Genomic DNA, 19966 nt, shown 5'->3' with positions numbered 1-19966 from the left:
CTGACTAGGTGACCTTATTTGTTCATTTATTCCTCCAGTCAACAATTATTTATTGAACACCTACTGTGTGCCGGGCACTGGGGATACAACAGGGCATAATAAGCTAGACAGCATTACCGGCTCCTGGGGCAAACAGTCAGTCTAAGGGGGAAGCCAAGCTGAAGGTCAGCCAACAGCAGCACAGAATGCTAAAGGCCCAGATGGGGGCGCACAGGGTACTGTGGGTACCAGGCAAGGACAAGGCAGGGAAGACTTCCCAGGGGAGGCGACACCTCAGCTCAGCCCTGAGGGATAAGTAGAAACTAGGTAGGAAAAAGAAGAAACAAGGGAAGGTAATTCCAAGTAGAGAAATGAGTTTGGAAAGATCTAGAAGGGAAAGAAAGTTTATATTTGAGGAAATATAAGAAGGTGGGTATGGTGGAGGACATTCTCATTTAAAGGAGAATGGGGGAGAGGCAAGAAATGAGTCTAGAGCAAGCAGGGCCGGAATATGACCTTGGTACATCGGATCTCCTGTTTGGTCTCATTTCTTCATTCATAAGACCTTGAGCCGGCCAGAGCTAAGTGAGAACACAGAAGAGAAGAAAGTCTTTGGAAGCTGCAATACTCTAGACAGATGGACAGTGTCCTAACTTGGAAAACAATCATGATAATTAAAGGCTCATGGTTACATTGGGAGTAGAATCGACAAGCTGTGAGATTGGATGTGAGGGGTTGACAGGCAGGAAGGAAGCAAGAGCAACATGCTGGTTTCTAACTTGTAGGCTTGGGTGGCTGGTGGTGTCATGTGGCAGGGGGCAGGGTGTGCGTGGCAGGTTTGTGAGGTGATGATGTTCGTGGACAGTGGAGCCTCTGGGACAACCCAGCGGCGATGTACAATGGACAATCACATGAACAGGCCTGGAGTCTAAGACAGAGGTCCAGGCCAGAGACAGATTTGTGGCCAACAGCATGCAGAGGTGGTTGAAAGCCCAGGAAGCTGAAACCGCCCCAGGGGAGGGTGTACAGAGGGAAAAGCTGTAGAAGGATATGCCCAGGGAGCCCTGGGACCTCCCCCGCACTGTACACTGGGTGGGTGGGCAGAGCTCAGCAGGGGGTCTGGACTGGGCCAGGGTTCCTGAAGGGTACATTACTGTTCCTGAGGAGGTGGCCTCATCCTTGTCTGCTGTGATCCTAGAAAAAAGACAGGACATCCAGATCATGAACGATGGCAAATGCTAACCCCACAGGAGCCCCTTGAGCCATGAAGCTTCAGGCTGGAGAACCGTGGTGGGCATGGAGAGGATGTGACATGAAATAAAAGATTCAGCACAACCTGGCCAAGCAGGTCAGTGTCTCTGGGGATCCTGGGGAGGAGGCTGGCATAGCGGGGAGTTTTGCTGTCCTCCCTACTCTGAATCTGATGTCCTCTCCATCACTCTGATGCTCCTCAACCCTGTCACATGTTCCCCTAGAGGTCCCAGGCATCTTCTGCCTTCTCGAGGGGGTCACGACTCTGAGAGTCAGTCCCTGTCCCCAGGGCTCTATGCAGTGCTCCTGTGTGCCCCAGCCTGGCCTGTCACTGAGGTCAAGAACCTAAGTGAAATCTGTACCCTCTGCCACTGCAAGGCCCAGCCTCGAACAGCCTTTGGGAGGGTCCCACACCCCTCATAGTTTTCTCCCTGGGCTGTACCAGCACCCCAAATCTCACTCACACACACACACACACAGACCGCCCCCGCCACATGTCGACACTATCATGGCTGATATTCAGGTGGTATTCATCATACATCTGACTGCTTATTACAATACTGAACCAGGTCTATAATTGTTGACAACAGGTGCTGCCCCAAGCCCTTAAGTGTCCCCCTGCACCCTGGCCACCATAGCAGGATCATGTCCAGACCCTGCTCTTCTCTTTTGGTCAACGTCCATTCTGACTGGTTGTTAAATATGTTGACATTGGACACACACAGCTCACAGGCACTCACACAATGGCCCACAGGGACACGTAGCATTGGGAAATCCCACCATAGACAGAGATCCCAGCCTGTGGTATATGTCAGATACCCGCTCTTGGCCAAAGCTTACAGGAGGAGCCTTTTGGTAGTGGTGGAGGTGGTGGGCAGAAGAGTGTGGAGAGGGGCCTGGCAGGCGGCAGCAGGGTCACACAGACTCAGATTCCTGCTCCAGGGCAGGCAGCTGGAGCAGGAAATGCTCGGTGGGAAAACACACACTGGGAGGACAGTGGGAGCAGGGAGGACAGGAACCAGCATTCCCTGGACCACTGAAATGGGAACCTGGGCAGGAATTGTTGCTGATAGGTCTGCAGGTAGCAGGGACTGAGAGGTCACCTGTAAGGCCCTTCTATGGCTATTGACAATAGAAACTTGTTTCCCACCTGCATAGGGTTGGTATAGGATTAAGTCTGGCTGTGAGAGACCAAAAAGCCAAAATAACAGTGGCTTAAACAGATAGAAGTTAATTTCTCTCACACACAGACGTATGTAGTATGCTAACTTCATGTTCCTTTTATATTATACTCTGCTATCCTTATCAGTTTCCACCCCAATGTCCGAATAGCCGCTTCAATTCCAACCATCATGTCTACACTCAGCCCACAGAGACGGGGAAGGGGCACTCTACTGCATCTGACGATGCTTCCCTAAGATGTACACACAACCCATTGGCTAAAATGTAGTCTCTTGGCCATGCTAGTGCAAAAAGACTGGGAAATATTATTTTATCTGGTTGGCCACGTATTAAGCTGCAAATTAGTAGTTCACTTAGTGTAGGAAGAGTGGATATTGGTGACATCTAAGTCTCTGCCCTAAGTGGGAAGCCCCTCTTAGACCCAAGTGGCAGAGCTCAGCCAAGCTTCTCCTCAGTGACCCTCCCCTCCCAGGCTTCCACTCACATGATGAGGAATCACAAAGGTTAAGCCTGAGCAATGTGCCAGAACACCACACAGAAAGAAAGACCTAATTCCCTACTTTACAGGTATGGAAACTGTGGCCCTGTCTCTGGGAACCACCCTGAAATGTAAGTGTGGGCCCCAAAGGCCTGTCTATGGCATGTGACCCTGCTGGCATGGCCACTGCTGATTGGCCAGAAGATTATTCTCCAGATTTTTCAAATCAGAAATAAGAAAACACACACCAATGTAAAACAATTATACTCCAATAAAGGAAAGAAAGAAAGAAAGAAAGAAAGAAAGAAAGAGAGAAAGAGAGAAAGAGAGAGAGGGAGAGGGGGAGGGGGAGGGGGAGGGGGAGGGGGAGAGGGAGAGAGGGAGAGAGGGAGAGAGGGAGAGAGGGAGAGAGAGAGAGAAAGAAAGAAAGAAAGAAAAGAAAGAAGGAAACAGAGGCAGTTCCTCTCTGGTAGTGACATGCAATGAGATACAGACAGAAATTTCAGGCAGCATTTGTGTTCCTGGAGCCCAACTGCCCTTGAACTTCCCAAAGTTACATGAGATAACATCCTACCAACAAATTTTCTATTTCAACAATCTCTCTGGAATAGGTTTGTGGTGTTTTCAACTAAGAGTCCTGACTACCAGGTGAAGAAGGGCTTCTCAGAGGGGATAAACTTTTTTTTTTTTTTTTTTTTGTGGTACACGGGCCTCTCACTGTTGTGGCCTCTCCCATTGCAGAGCACAGGCTCCGGACACGCAGGCTCAGCGGCCATGGCTCACAGGCCCAGCCGCTCTGTGGCATGTGGGATCTTCCCGGACCGGGGCACAAACCTACATCCCCTGCATCGGCAGGCGGACTCTCAACCACTGCGCCACCAGGGAAGCCTGAGGGGACAAACTTTAAGCTGTGCCTCGAAGGATAAGCAGAAATAATTGACTGAACAGAAAATGTGTGGGAGAATTCTTCCAACTCTGTGAGGCTGAAGGATGTTTGTGGGATCACAGAGCCCCATTTGTTCCCCTGCGGCAGGACTGATCATGTTATGCGCAAGTGGGCAACTGAGGTGTACTCTTTCCCTGTTCATAGGCAGAGATGCCCTGTAGATGTGCAGATCTATGTGAGTGGGCCGTGTTACTACCCTGCACATGTGCTGGGCAGCCCACCCTTAAATAAGACAGTGGCTAGCAGATGCTATAAATCCCAGTGCTGACGGAGCTTCAGTGGGTGAGTGCAGCAGTGGAAATTTCACTATTAATGTGTGCGGTCAACATTCATTCATTCTCCAAATATTTATTGAGCATCTAATATAAACCAGACAATATGCTTGAAATACACTGTTAACAAGACAAAGAAGCTCCTTAACCCAAGGAACTCACAGTCTAGCATAAAGGCAAATATTAATCAAATAATCCCACAAATAAATCATCATAGACCATGATAAACGCTGTTTATCGTAAAAAGTCATGACAAACTGTGAGAGGATGTCACCTGGAGCCTTGATGTTCTCAGACAGTAGTAGGTGAGGTTTCTCCATGAAGAGACGTTTACGTTCTGAAGCATGAACAGGAGTCGCCTAGGACAGGGGTAGGGGAAGGGGAAGGATGGCGTGGAGCTGTCCAAGCAGAGGAACAGCGTCTGCAAAGACCCCAGGGCGGGAGAGGGCACAGAGCACCTGAGGGCCTGAACTAGACCAGAGTGGCTGACAGCAGAGAACAAACAGGAGAGTGGCCCGAGATGAGAAGGGAGCAGGGTACGGACCTTGGCCTCTGAGGTTTTTAAGCAGGGGACTGACATGGTAATTTGTGTACTTCATGATCACTCAGCTGCTCTGTGGAGAATGAACTGGAGAGGGCCAGAGGGGAGCTGCAGAGGCCAACATGGGAGATAAATAGAAGAAAAAGAGAAAATGAGAGGGTGTGAGCAACCCCATGTTAGTTGGGAGGCAAACTGGCAGAGATTAAGGACTTAGGCTCGGACTCAAGCTACCCAGTTTGTGTCCTGGCTTTGTCACTTACTCTGTGATTGTGAGCAAATTACCTGAGCTCATCTATAAAACAGGGATAGTATCTGTCTACCTCCTAGATTGTGTAAGGATTAAATGACCAATACACCTCAAGAACTTAGAGTGGTATCTGGCACACAGGAACGTGCTGGGGCTCAAGGCCACACAGCTACTACCTAGAAACAGAGAAATACTGGACTGCTCTGATTAAAGCTGGGGGTGGGCGGGCCGGGCCCCAAGCCTCGTCCATTTGTCCACCCCTAACCACCACCTTGTCCTAGTCCCACCCATGCAGCCCTAAATGCCTGGGACTTCACAGACTCCCTCTCTGCCAAAGAAGGTTGACCTCAGAGTGGCCTGTTGGAAGCCTGTCTCCTGGGCACTGTGTGAAAAAATGGGGTGATGGCCGCTGACCTGTTTAAGCATTCCAGCACACAGGGCCACTCTCAACTTTATAACATAACTAGACTAGAACCTCAGAAGGCTTTTGCTTCCCATACTTCATCTACCAAAAGGAAAAAAAAGTCTAAACACTCTTCTGCTTGCTGACGTATATATAAACTGTTTTATTTTTTAAATAACAATGAAGGGGAAAAAGGCCACAAAACAGACAAAAACAGCCTCGAAGAACTCGAAGGACATGTAGATCTCAGAAGGGTACAGTTAACAGAAATGCCTTTGAAGGAACTCCTGAGAAGTTTATGGTGGCCCTCACTACCTGCCTGCTTTATTATTCACTCTGTCTCTCTTCTCTGCCCCTCCTAAGCCATGGTTGTGACCCGGTTTCGAGCAGAGACTTAGTCAACTCTGGGCTGTAACCTCCTAGAGATCTGCTTGGGGACAAGGAAGCCCATGGATCAACCACAGGCCCCAGTCCAGGAGCGGCCCCGAGACCTCACGGCCTGTGACTGGTCAGGGTCACTGGGGGGTGAAGACAGGGTCTATGAACCCACAACCCAGCCAGCTGTTCCAGAATTAGGTCACAATGAGAGATACTTGGACTACCTGTGTGCCAAACACCTGTTCTCAGCCATTCCTAACATTCCTGACCAGATGTAGCCTCCTGGTGATTCTGGTTTACACAGATGGGACTATGGGATCATAAGGGCAAAAAGGCCTCATGTATCTGAAGACAGGATAGCTGATAAACCCAGAACTACCCCAGGACAAATGAGAGCTCTCACCAGCCCAAAGAAAGCATCCAAAGGTCAAAAAAGCTGGGAAGACTTGGGCAGAGGAGGCCCTCTCCAGACAAGGTGGGCTGCTGGACAGCACAGATATACACAGACGGAATGAGAAACTGACAGGTGCGCTAAGATTGCACAGACAAGTGTTCACTGAGAGCAGGTATAAGAGAAGGAAAACTTGCAATCAGCCAGTTGTCCCCAGCAGCCCCGGGAAAAGCACGTAACTTCTGTTCCAGAGAGTGCAGAGCTGGTGGAGCTGTTCTTCAAGGCAGCGCAACCTTCTCCACCTCACCTCAGTCAGCCAAGGCCAAGTTAGTGGCCTGCAGTCGCTCCATCTCCTGGCAGATGCTCTGCTCCACTGTATCACATGCAGCTAGGAACGCCTACAAGGTAAATGCAGAGCAGTAAGGGCCCACTCGGGGCCAGGCACCCCTGCCAGCCCCACCTGCAAAAGGCTCTTTGCCCAGCCACTCTGGGGAACCCCTGGGCGACTGACTCAGGCTGAAAAAGGTGTGCAGGGATGGAGATGGCCTGGGCTCCAGAGGAAGGAGGGGGAGGTAGAGGAAGCACAGGACCAGGGCTTCTGACAGTGCTCTATGCCAACAACCCCCAAAGGGTGCTGAGGACAGGAAGCCAGGCCACTGCAACTGCACGATTTCAGGGGGTCCTGTCCATCGGATCAGTATAACATGTCAGCCCTATCTGCTCTCCAGCCATCTTCCTTCTCAATTAGTTTAAATCCAAATTTAATTACAGGGACATGAAAGCAGCTCTTCTCTTAGGTTCTGGGTTCATGCTGAGATGTAACAACCAAAGAGAGGTCACACCACACTTGTACTCTACCCTACTTTGAACAGATACATGCACCAACACATTACACTTTGTGATGCCCTACCACACAACTCACCTGAATCTTTTTCACCAAACCCTTCCTTTTCATTCGACTGTCTTTGAAATTTTCTGGCAGAACCTATGGAAGAATAAGTTGACGTATAAATAATCCTCAGTGAAAATGACATAACACGTCAGAAATACCTACAGTATACCGAACAGGCCACAGGTCACTAATGTGAATGACATGCATTTTCAGGAATCACTTCCCTGGATCTGTACCCTACATGGCCCTTCCCATGGCTCTCACCCCTATACAAGCTCCCTTTGTTCTTGGTGTTGGGGCCATAGATCTATAACATGGACTTTGTCCTCTCACTGTTTCCTGTACATGGATATCGTGCCCTGGCTGGACCATGAGCTCAGGGTGGCAGGAAAAGCACAGTGCTTTTTTGCTTCTTCTTTACCACCTCCCCCCAAGAATCCCAAGCAGAGTAGTTTAGGCTAGAGATATCATTACTGTGTCATCTCTAAGAGGGAGCGTGGCATCGATGATTCCCAACAGCCTCACAGGAGCTGGGTCTGACTGAATTCTGTACAGTTAATGAGCTCAGTGAAATGTCAGACACATGTGTTACAAAAGTTAAGCCCTGTGTTTCTCTAACCATGAGATCATGGACCATCCCAGCTTCCTGAGGATTAGATGCTACTGGCATACATAAATAAAAATAACAGGGACTTCCCTGGCAGTCCAGTGGTTAAGATTCTGCACTCCCAATGCAGGGGCATGGCTTCAATCCCTGATCGGGGAACTAAGATCCCACATGCCGTGGCCAAAATAAATAAATAAATACATAAATAATATGACAAAAGCCCTATGTTGGTGGGACAGGAGAAATCAGGAACCATCTTACCTTTCTGTGTATTCACCAAAGACCTAGCAGTGTCTGGTACGCAATAGGTGCTCAATACCCTCAGGCAGTGAGTGCGATACTGAAAGAGTGAAACTGACTGAAAAATAGTCAAAGGAAACTAGTTCTTCTCAGCTGAATATTTACTTACTAGTGTGTCAATCTCTTCCAAGATCTTCATAAACTGCCCGACTGTGGCTATTACTCTCCTGTCGAGTTTGCAGAGAGCTTCAGCTTGCAAATCCTTGGCCAGAAAACCCTGTGGAGGAATGATGCATTATTGCAAAGGTTCCTTGAGGCTGATGGAAAACTCCAAGCCAAGGCACTGATGAAGCAGCCACACCCTGAGTCCACATTCCCCAACAGGCTGGGCCAGACCTCAGGCCTGCAACTTCACCTCTTAGGAAAAACAGAAAAGCTGGCCCTGGGCCACCCCAAGCACTGTAGTAGGCTGCAGGCCATTACATGGTCTATCTTACACTGTCCACTGGGGTCACAAATGCCTGTGGAGGCCTGGCTCTGGTGAAGCCCCCAGTCACTAGTGTATACCTGCACACGAGAAGCAGACATTAAGAGCACAGGGTTTAGAGTTTGATAGGCCTGGGCTTCAACTCTGACTGCACTGTACTGGCTTGTGACCTTGAGCAAGTTCTTTACCTATCTGTGCCTCGGTGTTCTCATCTTTAAAATGGAGATCATGATACCCACATCCCAGAGGGTTACCATGAGGATAAAGAGAAATAATGTAGACCTTTAATAGAATTCCTGACACAGATGTATGTATGCTAACAAATGGCAGCACTTACATTATTTTTATTAAATTGTCTCTCTGTTTATTCACAATGCTTGGCCTAATGACCAGTTAGCTGGTGACAACAGGTGGACAGCAGGTATCTCTGAGGAAATAAAAGCCATAGGCTACAGATGCAGATTTGACAACATGTAGTATATATTAGCTGGCAATTCCAACTTAAAGAATTTATCCTACCAAAAAAATCGGAAATGGTCAAAAAAGATTTATGTCCGAGGACGTTCAAAGAAGCATTATGGCTTCAAGATGGCAGAGGAGTAAGACGTGGAGATCACAAATACATCAGAAATACATCTACATGTGGAACAACTCCTACAGAACACCTACTGAACGCTGGCAGAAGACCTCAGACTTCCCAAAAGGCAAGAAACTCCCCACGTACCTGGGTAGGGCAAAAGAAAAAAGAAAAAACAGAGACAAAAGAATAGGGACGGGACCTGCACCAGTGGGAGGGAGCTGTGAAGGAGGAAAGGTTTCCACACACTAGGAAGCCCCTTCACTGGCGGAGATGGGGGATGGTGGGGAGGGGAAGCTTCAGAGCCACGGAGGAGAGCGCAGCAACAGGGGTGCAGAGGGCAAAGCGGAGAGATTTCTGCATAGAGGATCCGTGCTGACCAGCACTCACCAGCCCGAGAGGCTTGTCTGCTCACCCTCCAGGGTGGGCGGAGGCTGGGAGCTGAGGCTTGGGCTTCGGAGGTCAGATCCCAAGGAGAGGACTGGGGTTGGCTGCGTGAACACAGCCTGAAGGGGGCTAGTGCGCCACAGCTAGCCGGGAGGGAGTCCGGGAAAAGTCTGGACATGCCTAAGAGTAAGGAGACCGTTGTTTCGGGGGTGCGCAAGGAGAGGGGATTCAGAGCACCGCGTAAACGAGCTCCAGAGACAGGCGTGAGCCGCGGCTATCAGCGCGCACCCCAGAGATGGGCATGAAACGCTAAAGCTACTGCTGCAGCCACCAAGAAGCCTGTGTGCAAGCACAGGTCACTATCCACACCTCCCTTCCGGGGAGCCTGTGCCGCCCGCCACTGCCAGGGTCCCGGGATCCAGGGACAACTTCCCCGGGAGAACGCACAGCGCGCCTCAGGCTGGTGCAACATCACTCTGGCCTCTGACGCCGCAGGCTCGCCCCGCATCCGTACCCCTCCCTCCCCCCGTCCTGAGTGAGCGAGAGCCCACTAATCAGCTTCTCCTTTAACCCTGTCCTGTCTGAGCGAAGAACAGACGCCCTCCAGCGACCTACACGCAGAGGCGGGGCCAAATCCAAAGCTGAACCCCAGGAGCTGTGCGAACAAAGAAGAGAAAGGGAAATCTCTCCCAGCAGCCTCAGGAGCAGTGGACTAAATCTCCACAATCAACCTCATGACCCTGCATCTGTGGAATACCTGAATAGACAACGAATCATCCCAAACTGAGGCGGTCGACTTTGGGAGCAACTGTAGACTTGGGGTTTGCTGTCTGCATTTAATTTGTTCCTGGTTTTATGTTTATCTTAGTTTAGTATTTAGAGTTTATTATCATTGGTAGATTTGTTTATTGATTTGGTTGCTTTCTTCTTCCTTTTTTTTTCTTTTTTTAAAATATATACATATTTTTTTTCCTTTTTCTCTTTTTGTGAGTGTGTATGTGTATGCTTCTGTGTGTGATTTTGTCTGTATAGCTTTGCTTTTACCATTTGTCCTAGGGTTCTAGCTGTCCATTTTTTTTTTTGTATAGTTTTTAGCGCTTGTTATCACTGGTGGATTTGTTTTTTGGTTTGGTTGCTCTCTTCTTTCTTTCTTTCCTTCTTTCTTCTCTCTTTTTTTTTTTTTTTACTATTTTTTAATTTTTAATTTTTAATAATTATTTTTTATTTTAATAACTTTCTTTTCTTTCCTTCCTTTCTTTCTTTTTTTCTCCCTTTTCTTCTGAGCCATGTGGCTGACAGGGTCTTGGTGCTCCGGTCGGGTGTCAGGCCTCTGCCTCTGAGGTGGGAGAGCCAAGTTCAGGACACTGGTGCACCAGAGACCTCCCGGCTCCTTGTAATATCAAATGGTGAAAGCTTTCCCAGAGATCTCCATCTCAACACTAAGACCCAACTCCGCTCAATGACCAGCAAGCTACAGTGCTGAACACCCTATGCCAAACAACTAGCAAGACAGGAACACAACCCCATCCATTAGCAGAGAGTCTGCATAAAATCATAATAAGGTCACAGACACCCCAAAACACGGTCTTGCCCACCAGAAAGACAAGATCCAGCCTCGTCCACTAGAACACAGGCACTAGTCCCCTCCACCAGTAAGCCCACACAACCCACTGAACCAACCTTAGCCACTGGGGGCAGACACCAAAAACAGCGGGAACTATGAACCTGAAGCCTGCGAAAAGGAGACCCCAAACACAGTAAGTTAAGCAAAATGAGAAGACAAAGAAACACACAGCAGATGAAGGAGCAAGGTAAAAAACCATCAGACCAAACAAATGAAGAGGAAATAGGCAGTCTACCTGAAAAAGAATTCAGAGAAATGATAGTAAAGATGATCCAAAATCTTGCAAATAGAATACAGAAAATGCAAGAAACGTTTAACAAGGACTAGAAGACCTAAACAGCAAACAAACAATGATGAACAACACAATAAATGAAATTTAAGATTCTCTAGAAGGAATCAATAGCAGAATAACTGAGGCAGAAGAATGGATAAGTGACCTGGAAGATAAAATAGTGGAAATAACTACCTCAGAGCAGAATAAAGAAAAAAGAATGAAAAGAATTGAGGACAGGGCTTCCCTGGTGGCACAGTGGTTGAGAGTCCACCTGCCGATGCAGCGGGCACTGGTTCGTGCCCCGGTCTGGGAAGACCCCACGTGCCACGGAGCGGCTGGGCCTGTGAGCCATGGCTGCTAAGCCTGCGCGAACGGAGCGTGTGCTCCGCAACGGGAGAGGCCACAACAGTGAGAGGGGCCCGCGTACCACAGAAAAGAAAGGAAAAAAAAGAACTGAGGACAGGCTTAGAGACCACTGGGATAATATTAAATGCACCAACAGGGCTTCCCTGATGGCGCAGTGGTTAAGAATCTGCCTGCCAGTGCAGGGGTCATGGGTTCGAGCCCTAGTTGGGGAAGATCCCACATGCCATGGAGCAACTATGCCTGTGTGCCACAACTACTGAGCCTGTGCTCTAGAGCCCACAAGCCACGACTGCTGAGCCTGTGTGCCACAACTACTGAAGCCCGTGTGCCTAGAGCCAGTGCTCTGCAGCAAGAGAAGCCACTGCCATAAGAATCCTACGCACTGCAACGAAGAGTAGCTCCCGCTCGCAGCAACTAGAGAAAGCCCGCGCACAGCAACGAACACACAACACAGCCAAACATAAAAAAATAAATTAATTTAAAAAAAAAAACGCACCAACATTCGAATTATAGGGGTCCGAGAAGAAGAAGAGAAAAAGAAAGGGACTGAAAAAATATTTGAAGAGATTATAGTTGAAAACTTCCCTAATACGGGAAAGGAAATAGTCAAGTCCAGGAAGTGCAAAGAGTCCCATACAGAATAAACCCAAGGAGAAACATGCCAAGACACACATTAATCAAACTACCAAAATTAAACACAAAGGAAAACTATTAAAAGCAGGGAAAAACAACAAATAACATACAAGGGAATCCCCATAAGGTTAACAGCTGATCTTTCAGCAGAAACTCTGCAAACTAGAAGGGAATGGCAGGACATATTTAAAGTGATGAAAGGGAAAAACCTACAACCAAGATTGCTCTACCCAGGAAGGATCTCATTCAGATTTGATGGAGAAATTAAAACCTTTACAGACAAGCAAAAGCTAAGAGAATTCAGCACCACCAAACCAGGTTTACAACAAATGCTAAAGGAACTTCTCTAAGCAGGAAACACAAGAGAAGGAAAAGACCTACAATAACAAACCCAAAACAATTAAGAAAATGGTAATAGGAACAAACATATCGATAATTACCTTAAATGTAAATGGATTAAATGCTCCAACCAAAAGACACAGACTGGCTGAATGGATACAAAAACAAGACCCATATATATGCTGTCTACAAGAGACCCACTTCAGACCTAGGGACACATACAGACTGAAAGTAAGGGGATGGAAAATGATATTCCATGCAAATGAAAATCAAAAGAAAGCTGGAGTAGCAAGTCTCATATCAGATAAAACAGACGTTAAAATAAAGACTATTATAAGAGACAAGGACACTACATAATGATCAAGGGATCAATCCAAGAAGAAGATATAACAATTGTAAATATTTATGCACCCAACATAGGAGCACCTCAGTACATAAGGCAAATGCTAACAGCCATAAAAGGGGAAATTGACAGCAACACAATCACAGTAGGGGACTTCCACACCCACTTTCACCAATGGACAGATCATCCAAACAGAAAACAAATAAGGAAACACAAGCTTTAGATGATACATTAAACAAGATGGACTTAATTGATATTTATAGGACATTCCATCCAAAAACAAAAGAATACACTTTCTTCTCAAGTGCTCATGGAACATTCTCCAGGATAGATCATATCTTGGGTCACAAATCAAGCCTTGGTAAATTTAAGAAAATTGAAATCATATCAAGTGTCTTTTCCAACCACAAAGCTATGAGACTAGATAACAATTACAGGAAAAAAAATCTGTAAAAAATACAAGCATATGGAGACTAAACAATACACTACTTAATAACCAAGAGATCACTGAAGAAATCAAAGAGGAAATCAAAAAATACCTAGAAACAAATGACAATGAAAACACGACTATCCCAAACCTATGGAATGCAGCAAAAGCAGTTCTAAGGGGGAAGTTTACAGCAATACAATCCTACCTCAAGAAAAAAGAAACATCTCAAATAAACAACCTAACCTTACACCTAAAGTAATTAGAGAAAGAAGAACGAAAAAACTCCCAAGTTAGCAGAAGGAAAGAAATCATAAAGATCACAACAGAAATAAATGAAAAAGAAATGAAGGAAACAATGGCAAACATCAATAAAACTAAAAGCTGGTTCTTTGAGAAGATAAACAAAATTGATAAACCATTAGCCAGACTCAACAAGAACAAAAGGGAGAAGACTCAAATCAATAGATTAGAAATGAAAAGGGAGAAGTAACAACTGACACTGCAGAAATACAAAGGATCATGAGAGATTACTACAAGCAACTCTATGCCAATAAAATGGACAACCTGGAAGAAATGGCCAAATTCTTAGAAAAGCACAACCTTCTGAGACTGATCCAGGAAGAAATAGGAAATATAAACAGACCATTCACAAGCACTGAAATTGAGACTGTGATTAAAAATCTTCCAACAAACAAAAGCCCAGGACCAGATGGCTTCACAGGTGAATTCTATCAAACATTTAGAGAAAAGCTAACACCTGTGCTTCTCAAACTCTTCCAAAATATAGCAGAGGGAGGAACACTCGGAAACTCATTCTACAAGGCCCCCATCACCCTGATACCAAAATGAGACAAAGATGTCACAAAGAAAGAAAACTACAGGCCAATATCACTGATGAACATAGATGCAAAAATCCTCAACAAAATACTAGCAAACAAAATCCAATAACACATTAAAAGGATCATACACCATGATCAAGTGGGGTTTATCCCAGGAATGCAAGGATTCTTCAATATACACAAATCAACTAATGTGATATACCATATTAACAAATTGAAGGATAAAAACCATATGATCATCTCAATAGATGAAGAAAAAGCTTTTGACAAACTTCAACACCCATTTATGATAAAAACCCTCCAGAAAGAAGGCATAGAGGGAACTTACCTCAACATAATAAAGGCCATATATGGCAAACCCACAACCAACATCGTTCTCAATGGTGAAAAACTGAAACCATTTTCGCTAAGATCAGGAACAAGACAAGGTGGCCCACTCTCACCACCTTTCTTCAACATAATTTTGGAAGTTTTAGCCACAGTAATGAGAGAAGAAAAGGAAATAAAAGGAATCCAAATTGCAAAGGAAGAAGTAAAGCTGTCACTGTTTGGAGATGACATGATACCGTACGTAGAAAATCCTAAAGATGCTACCAGAAAACTGCTAGAGATAATCAATGAATTTGGTAAAGTAGCAGGATACAAAATTAATGCACAGAAATCTCTTGCATTCCTACACACTAATGATGAAAAATGTGAAAGAGAAATTAAGGAAAACCGCCCATTTACCATTGCACCAAAAAGAATAAAATACCTAAGAATAAACCTACCTAAGGAGACAAAAGACCTGTATGCAGAAAACTATAAGACACTGATGAAATAAATTAGAGATGATATGAAGAGATGGAGAGATATACCATGTTCTTGGATTGGAAGAATCAATATTGTGAAAATGACTATACTACCCAAAGCAATCTACAGATTCAACGCAATCCCTATCAAACTACCAACGGCACTTTTCACAGAACTAAAACAAAAAGTTTCACAATTTGTATGGAAACACAAAAGACCCCGAATAGCCAAAGCAATCTTGAGAAAGAAAAACGAGCTGGAGGAATCAGGCTCCCGGACTTCAGACTATACTACAAAGCTACAGTAATCAAGACAGTATGGTACTGGCACAAAAACAGAAATACAGATCAATGGAACAGGATAGAAAGCCCAGAGATAAACCCATGCACGTATGGTTACCTTATCTTTGATAAAGGAGGCAAGAATATACAATGGAGAAAAGACAGCCTCTTCAATAAGTGGCGCTGGGAAAACTGGACAGGTACATGTAAAAGAATGAAATTAGAACACTCCCTAACACCATACACAAAAATAAACTCAAATGGATTAAAGACCTAAATGTAAGGCCAGACACTATCAAACTCTTAGAGGGAAACATAGGCAGAACACTCTATGACATAAATCACAGCAAGATCCTTTTTGACCCACCTCCTAGCGAAATGGAAATAAAAACAAAAATAAACAAATGGGACCTAATGAAACTTAAAAGCTTTTGCACAGCAAAGGAAACCATAAACAAGACGAAAAGACAACCCTCAGAATGGGAGAAAATATTTGCAAATGAAGCAACTGACAAAGGATTGATCCCCAAAATTTACAAGCAGCTCATGTAGCTCAATATCAAAAAAACAAACAACCCAATCCAAAAATGGGCAGAAGACCTAAATAGACATTTCTCCAAAGAAGATATACAGATTGCCAACAAACACATGAAAGGATGCTCAACATCACTAATCATTAGAGAAATGCAAATCAAAACTACAATGAGGGGCTTCCCTGGTGGCGCAGTGGTTGAGAGTCCGCCTGCCGATGCAGGGGACACAGGTTCGTGCCCCGTTCCGGGAAGATCCCACATGCCGCGGAGCGGCTGGGCCCGTGAGCCATGGCCACTGAGCCTGCGCGTCTGGAGCCCGTGCTCCGCAACGGGAGAGGCCACAACAGTGAGAGGCCCGCGTACCGCAAAAAAAACAAAAACAAAAACAAACAAACAAGAAAAACTACAATGAGGGGGCTTCCCTGGTGGTGCAGTGGTTGAGAGGCCGCCTGCCGATGCAGGGGACGCGGGTTCGTGACCTGGTCCGGGAAGATCCCACATGCCGCGGAGTGGCTGGGCCAGTGAGCCATGGCCGCTAAGCCTGCGTGTCCAGAGCCTGTGCTCCGCAACGGGAGAGGCCACAACAGTGAGAGGCCCGCGTACCGCAAAAAAAAAAAAAAAAAAAATCTACAAACAATAAATGCTGGAGAGGGTGTGGAGAAAAGGGAACCCTCTTGCACTGTTGGTAGGAAGGTAAATTGATAGAGCCACTATGGAGAACAGTATGGAGGTTCCTTAAAAAACTAAAAATAGAACTACCATAGCAGCCAGTAATCCCACTACTGGGCATGTACCCTGAGAAAACCAGAATTCAAAAAGAGTCATATACCACAATATTTACTGCAGCTCTATTTACAATAGCCAGTACATGGAAGCAACCTAAGTGTCCATCGACAGATGAATGGATAAAGAAGATGTGGCACATATATACAATGGAATATTACTCAGCCATAAAAAGTAAATAAATCGAGTTATTTGTAGTGAGTTGGATGGACCTAGAGTCTGTCATACAGAGTGAAGTCAGAATGAGAAAAAGAAATACCATATGCTAAAACATATACATATATGGAATCTAAAAAAAAAAAAAAGATAGCTCTGAAGAACCTAGGGGCAGGACAGGAATAAAGATGCAGATGTAGAGAATGGACTTGAGGACATGGGGAAGGGGAAGGGTAAGCTGGGACGAAGTGGCATGGACTTATATATACTACCAAATGTAAAATAGATAGCTAGTGGGAAGCAGCCGCATAGCACAGGGAGATCAGCTCGGTGCTTTGGACCACCCAGAGGGGTGGGGTAGGGAAGGTGGGAGGGAGACAGAGGAGGGAGGAGATACGGGGATATGGGTATATGTATAGCTTATTCACTTTGTTATAAAGCAGAAACTAGCACACCACTGTAAAGCAATTATACTCCAATAAAGATGTTAAAAAAAAAAAGGAAGCACTATACATAATGGTAAAGTAACATTAGGTGATGAATAATAGAGAATTGGTTAGGTAAACCATGATCCATTCATATGATGAAATAAATACTATGGAAGTTTTGAAAAGTATGACCTTTTTTTTTTCAGTCAAAACATTTTTTCTTTATTTAGGTATAGTTGATTTACAATACTGTGTTCGTTTCAGGTATACAGCAAAGTGATTTGGTTACATATGATCATTTTTAATGACATGGGAAAATGTTCAATTTTTTAAACCAATAAAGGAACAATTTACAAACAAAGTGTACCTAACATTATACCAATTTTTTTAAGATGAAAAAATAGATTCCAGTTTTTAGTAATGATTATCTTTGAGTTGGGGGTCTTACAGGTAATTATTATTTTTCATATTAGTGCCCATGTTTTCTTAAAAGCTATGTACAATCAGCATGTATTACTTTTGTAATTAAAACACAAACATACATCTATAAATGTTATAAAATGAAGGGATCATAAATAAGTATGTGCTTTGGGGCTGTTCCTCATCCTTATTTGGTTTCAGTACTCCACCTCTAATACTATAAGGAATTGAATAGGATGACCCCTATGCCCACCCCAAGATCATGGTCAACTTGGACCTTCTATGAATCCACACAATGTTCTTTGCCTTGCCAAATACATTATAGCTGACTAGACTGAGAGAAGCTACTTATTCTATTTTAGACACATGATCCTAGCACAGCAGGTGTTCTCCTAGGAGCACAAATGGATGCTGGCTGGGGTTTGGAAATAACAGTGTTGATAACACTTACAAAGCACTTAGTATATGTCAGGCTCAAATTATGTAATTTAATCCCCACAACAGCCCTAAGAGGGAGGTACCATCATTACTCCCTTTTTACAGATGAGGAACCTGAGACAAAGGCAAACTTGCCCACAGTAACAGAAAGGATAGAGCCAGGGTCTGAACCCAGGGAGTCTGACAACAAAGTCCGCCCTTGTAACCACATATTTGTATCTCCAGAGAATTCTCATAGAAGGCAGAACGACAAAGTCCACGGAGAGGGTTACCTGCTGGATTCCAGTAAGCTCTTTACTCAACTCTTCCAGTTGGTCAGCTATCTTCTCCACAGACTTCTCCAAATCTTTCAACTTCTTTATTTCAACTTCTTCCTCTGGACTGTTCTAAAATGTTTAAGAATAAAATGAAGTCAAGAATTTTTTTTCTGTCAGGAAAAAAAAATCTGACCACAATTGGGTTAAACCACTGACCTAGAAAAAATCGTCTTAACTCTGTTGCTTCTTAGAAGGCAAGCTGGAGGGTTATACATGAAGGTTTTCTATCTACAAAGACTCTAGACTAGATAGAGAGAAGGTATCAGGTACACATTCTGGCAAGAGAGCCCTGACGGCTTGGGTTCAGAGAACAAAGCTGATCCATGTGCCAGATTCAACCTCAGCCTGGGGCTGATTACCAACAGATTCCGGACTGAAGCCTGGAGTGTTAACAAGTTACAGTGAATGCCTGTGAGGAGTCCAGAACGGTGAGACAGGTGGAATTCTACCCTTCCTTTAAATGGAATTCCTGAGCTCTCTCATTCAATATGATGATGATGATGAATACTTTTACTGAGCATCCCCTGTATGCCAGGTTTCATCCTAAGCACTTCACCTGTATTACTGTTTAAGCCTTACCACAATCCAGTGAAGGAGGTACTGTTTCAGATGATGAAATTGAGGTTACTGTAAAGTAACTTAAGGTTACACAGCCCAAAATAGGTAGAAGAGACTTAAATTGGACTTGGCTCCACATACTCCAGGACAGCTCCAACTGAGGGTCCTAAAGCTTCTTCAAACTCAACCCTTGGGTTCTGCTCATTGCCCATCACCATTCTCCCTGACCCTTGAGCAAGAAATCTCTAGATTATTTCCCCTTCTCTCACCTTAATTGGTAGCCAGCAGCTTCCTGCTTTTACACTACCCTAAATTGTTCACATTCTTCTTTGTGGCCAAATCCTGAGTGCCAGTCTCCTGGCAGTTCCAAGTCTGGAGTAGACTTTCCGTGCCTCCACTTTGCTAATCTCTGCCCTCTCTCCGCTCTGAATCAGCCACCTCACTCGAAGTAAGGGAACTTCACAGGACCAACAATTCCACTGTGTCACAATGCAGGGCTGGCTATGGCCCTCTCTCAACACCCCAGGGCCTACTTTTCTCACCAACTGGCTTTTTCTCCATCACCTCTTTAGTCTGAACCTTTCTTTCCAGCCAAAGAGAGTTTATCCTTATGTGAGATTTTGGTAAAAAGAATGGTTAAAGGAAGAGAGGCTCCTGAAGTTTGCAGAGTACTTATTTTTAAAATCTACAGGTTTATTCTAACAAAACGCTCTCTTGCAAATCCCCCTCCAAGTGAGTAGGGACTGCCTCAGGCACTATTTTAACCAGACTGATTCCACCACCAACACAAAAGCCACATTACTGAGGCAGCATAACCATTCCTAATTCCCAGAGTGAAAGCCCTAAACAACAGGAGCTGGAGGGTGTGAGAACTGGTGACTCCAGGGAACAAAGAGACTACATTTGTTTAGAGAGCGCTACTTCACCAGTGCCAACCTTGGCTCCCCGACTTGGCCTTCTAAACAGAAACATGCATAAAAGACCTTCGTCATTTGATTCTGAGGTATTCTGGTGGAAAAAGCAACTTACCTTTTTCCCAATTAACATGACCCGGCAACCATTTTGTATTCCAAGTGCTGACAATGGCGTCTCCATTTCTTTCAGAGATTTTCCTGAACAAAGAAGAAAGTGATGTCAGGTTGCAACAATTGCAC

At 45.1% G+C, this 19966-nt stretch overlaps 1 protein-coding gene across 5 annotated transcripts in view; it reads right to left on the bottom strand.

The window, feature by feature from the left end:
- BAG1 (BAG cochaperone 1) overlaps window positions 1-19966 on the bottom strand; it is a 31633-nt gene that overhangs the window by 8494 nt on the left and 3173 nt on the right. Inside the window, exons 3-9 of one of the 5 annotated variants that reach the window (XR_004526982.2) lie at window positions 19842-19924; window positions 18210-18323; window positions 7977-8084; window positions 6991-7053; window positions 6376-6466; window positions 4383-4467; window positions 1134-1173 (exon numbers count right to left, since the gene is read on the bottom strand). Coding sequence is in view for 3 of the 5 variants with exons in the window: in XM_073805658.1 (XP_073661759.1) it covers window positions 6377-6466; window positions 6991-7053; window positions 7977-8084; window positions 18210-18323; window positions 19842-19924 (458 nt within the window). In the remaining 2 variants the exon portion in view is untranslated. Of the gene's footprint in view, window positions 1-33; window positions 1174-4324; window positions 4468-6375; window positions 6467-6990; window positions 7054-7976; window positions 8085-18209; window positions 18324-19841; window positions 19925-19966 lie in introns of those variants that run through there. The other 4 variants (XM_073805658.1, XR_012332237.1, XM_033857996.2 and 1 more) reach the window with 4 other exon arrangements.

This window comes from Tursiops truncatus, chromosome 6 (genome assembly GCF_011762595.2).
Source record: "Tursiops truncatus isolate mTurTru1 chromosome 6, mTurTru1.mat.Y, whole genome shotgun sequence".
Classification (NCBI taxonomy): domain Eukaryota; kingdom Metazoa; phylum Chordata; class Mammalia; order Artiodactyla; family Delphinidae; genus Tursiops; species Tursiops truncatus.
This window is presented reverse-complemented; position numbering and strand designations above follow the sequence as displayed.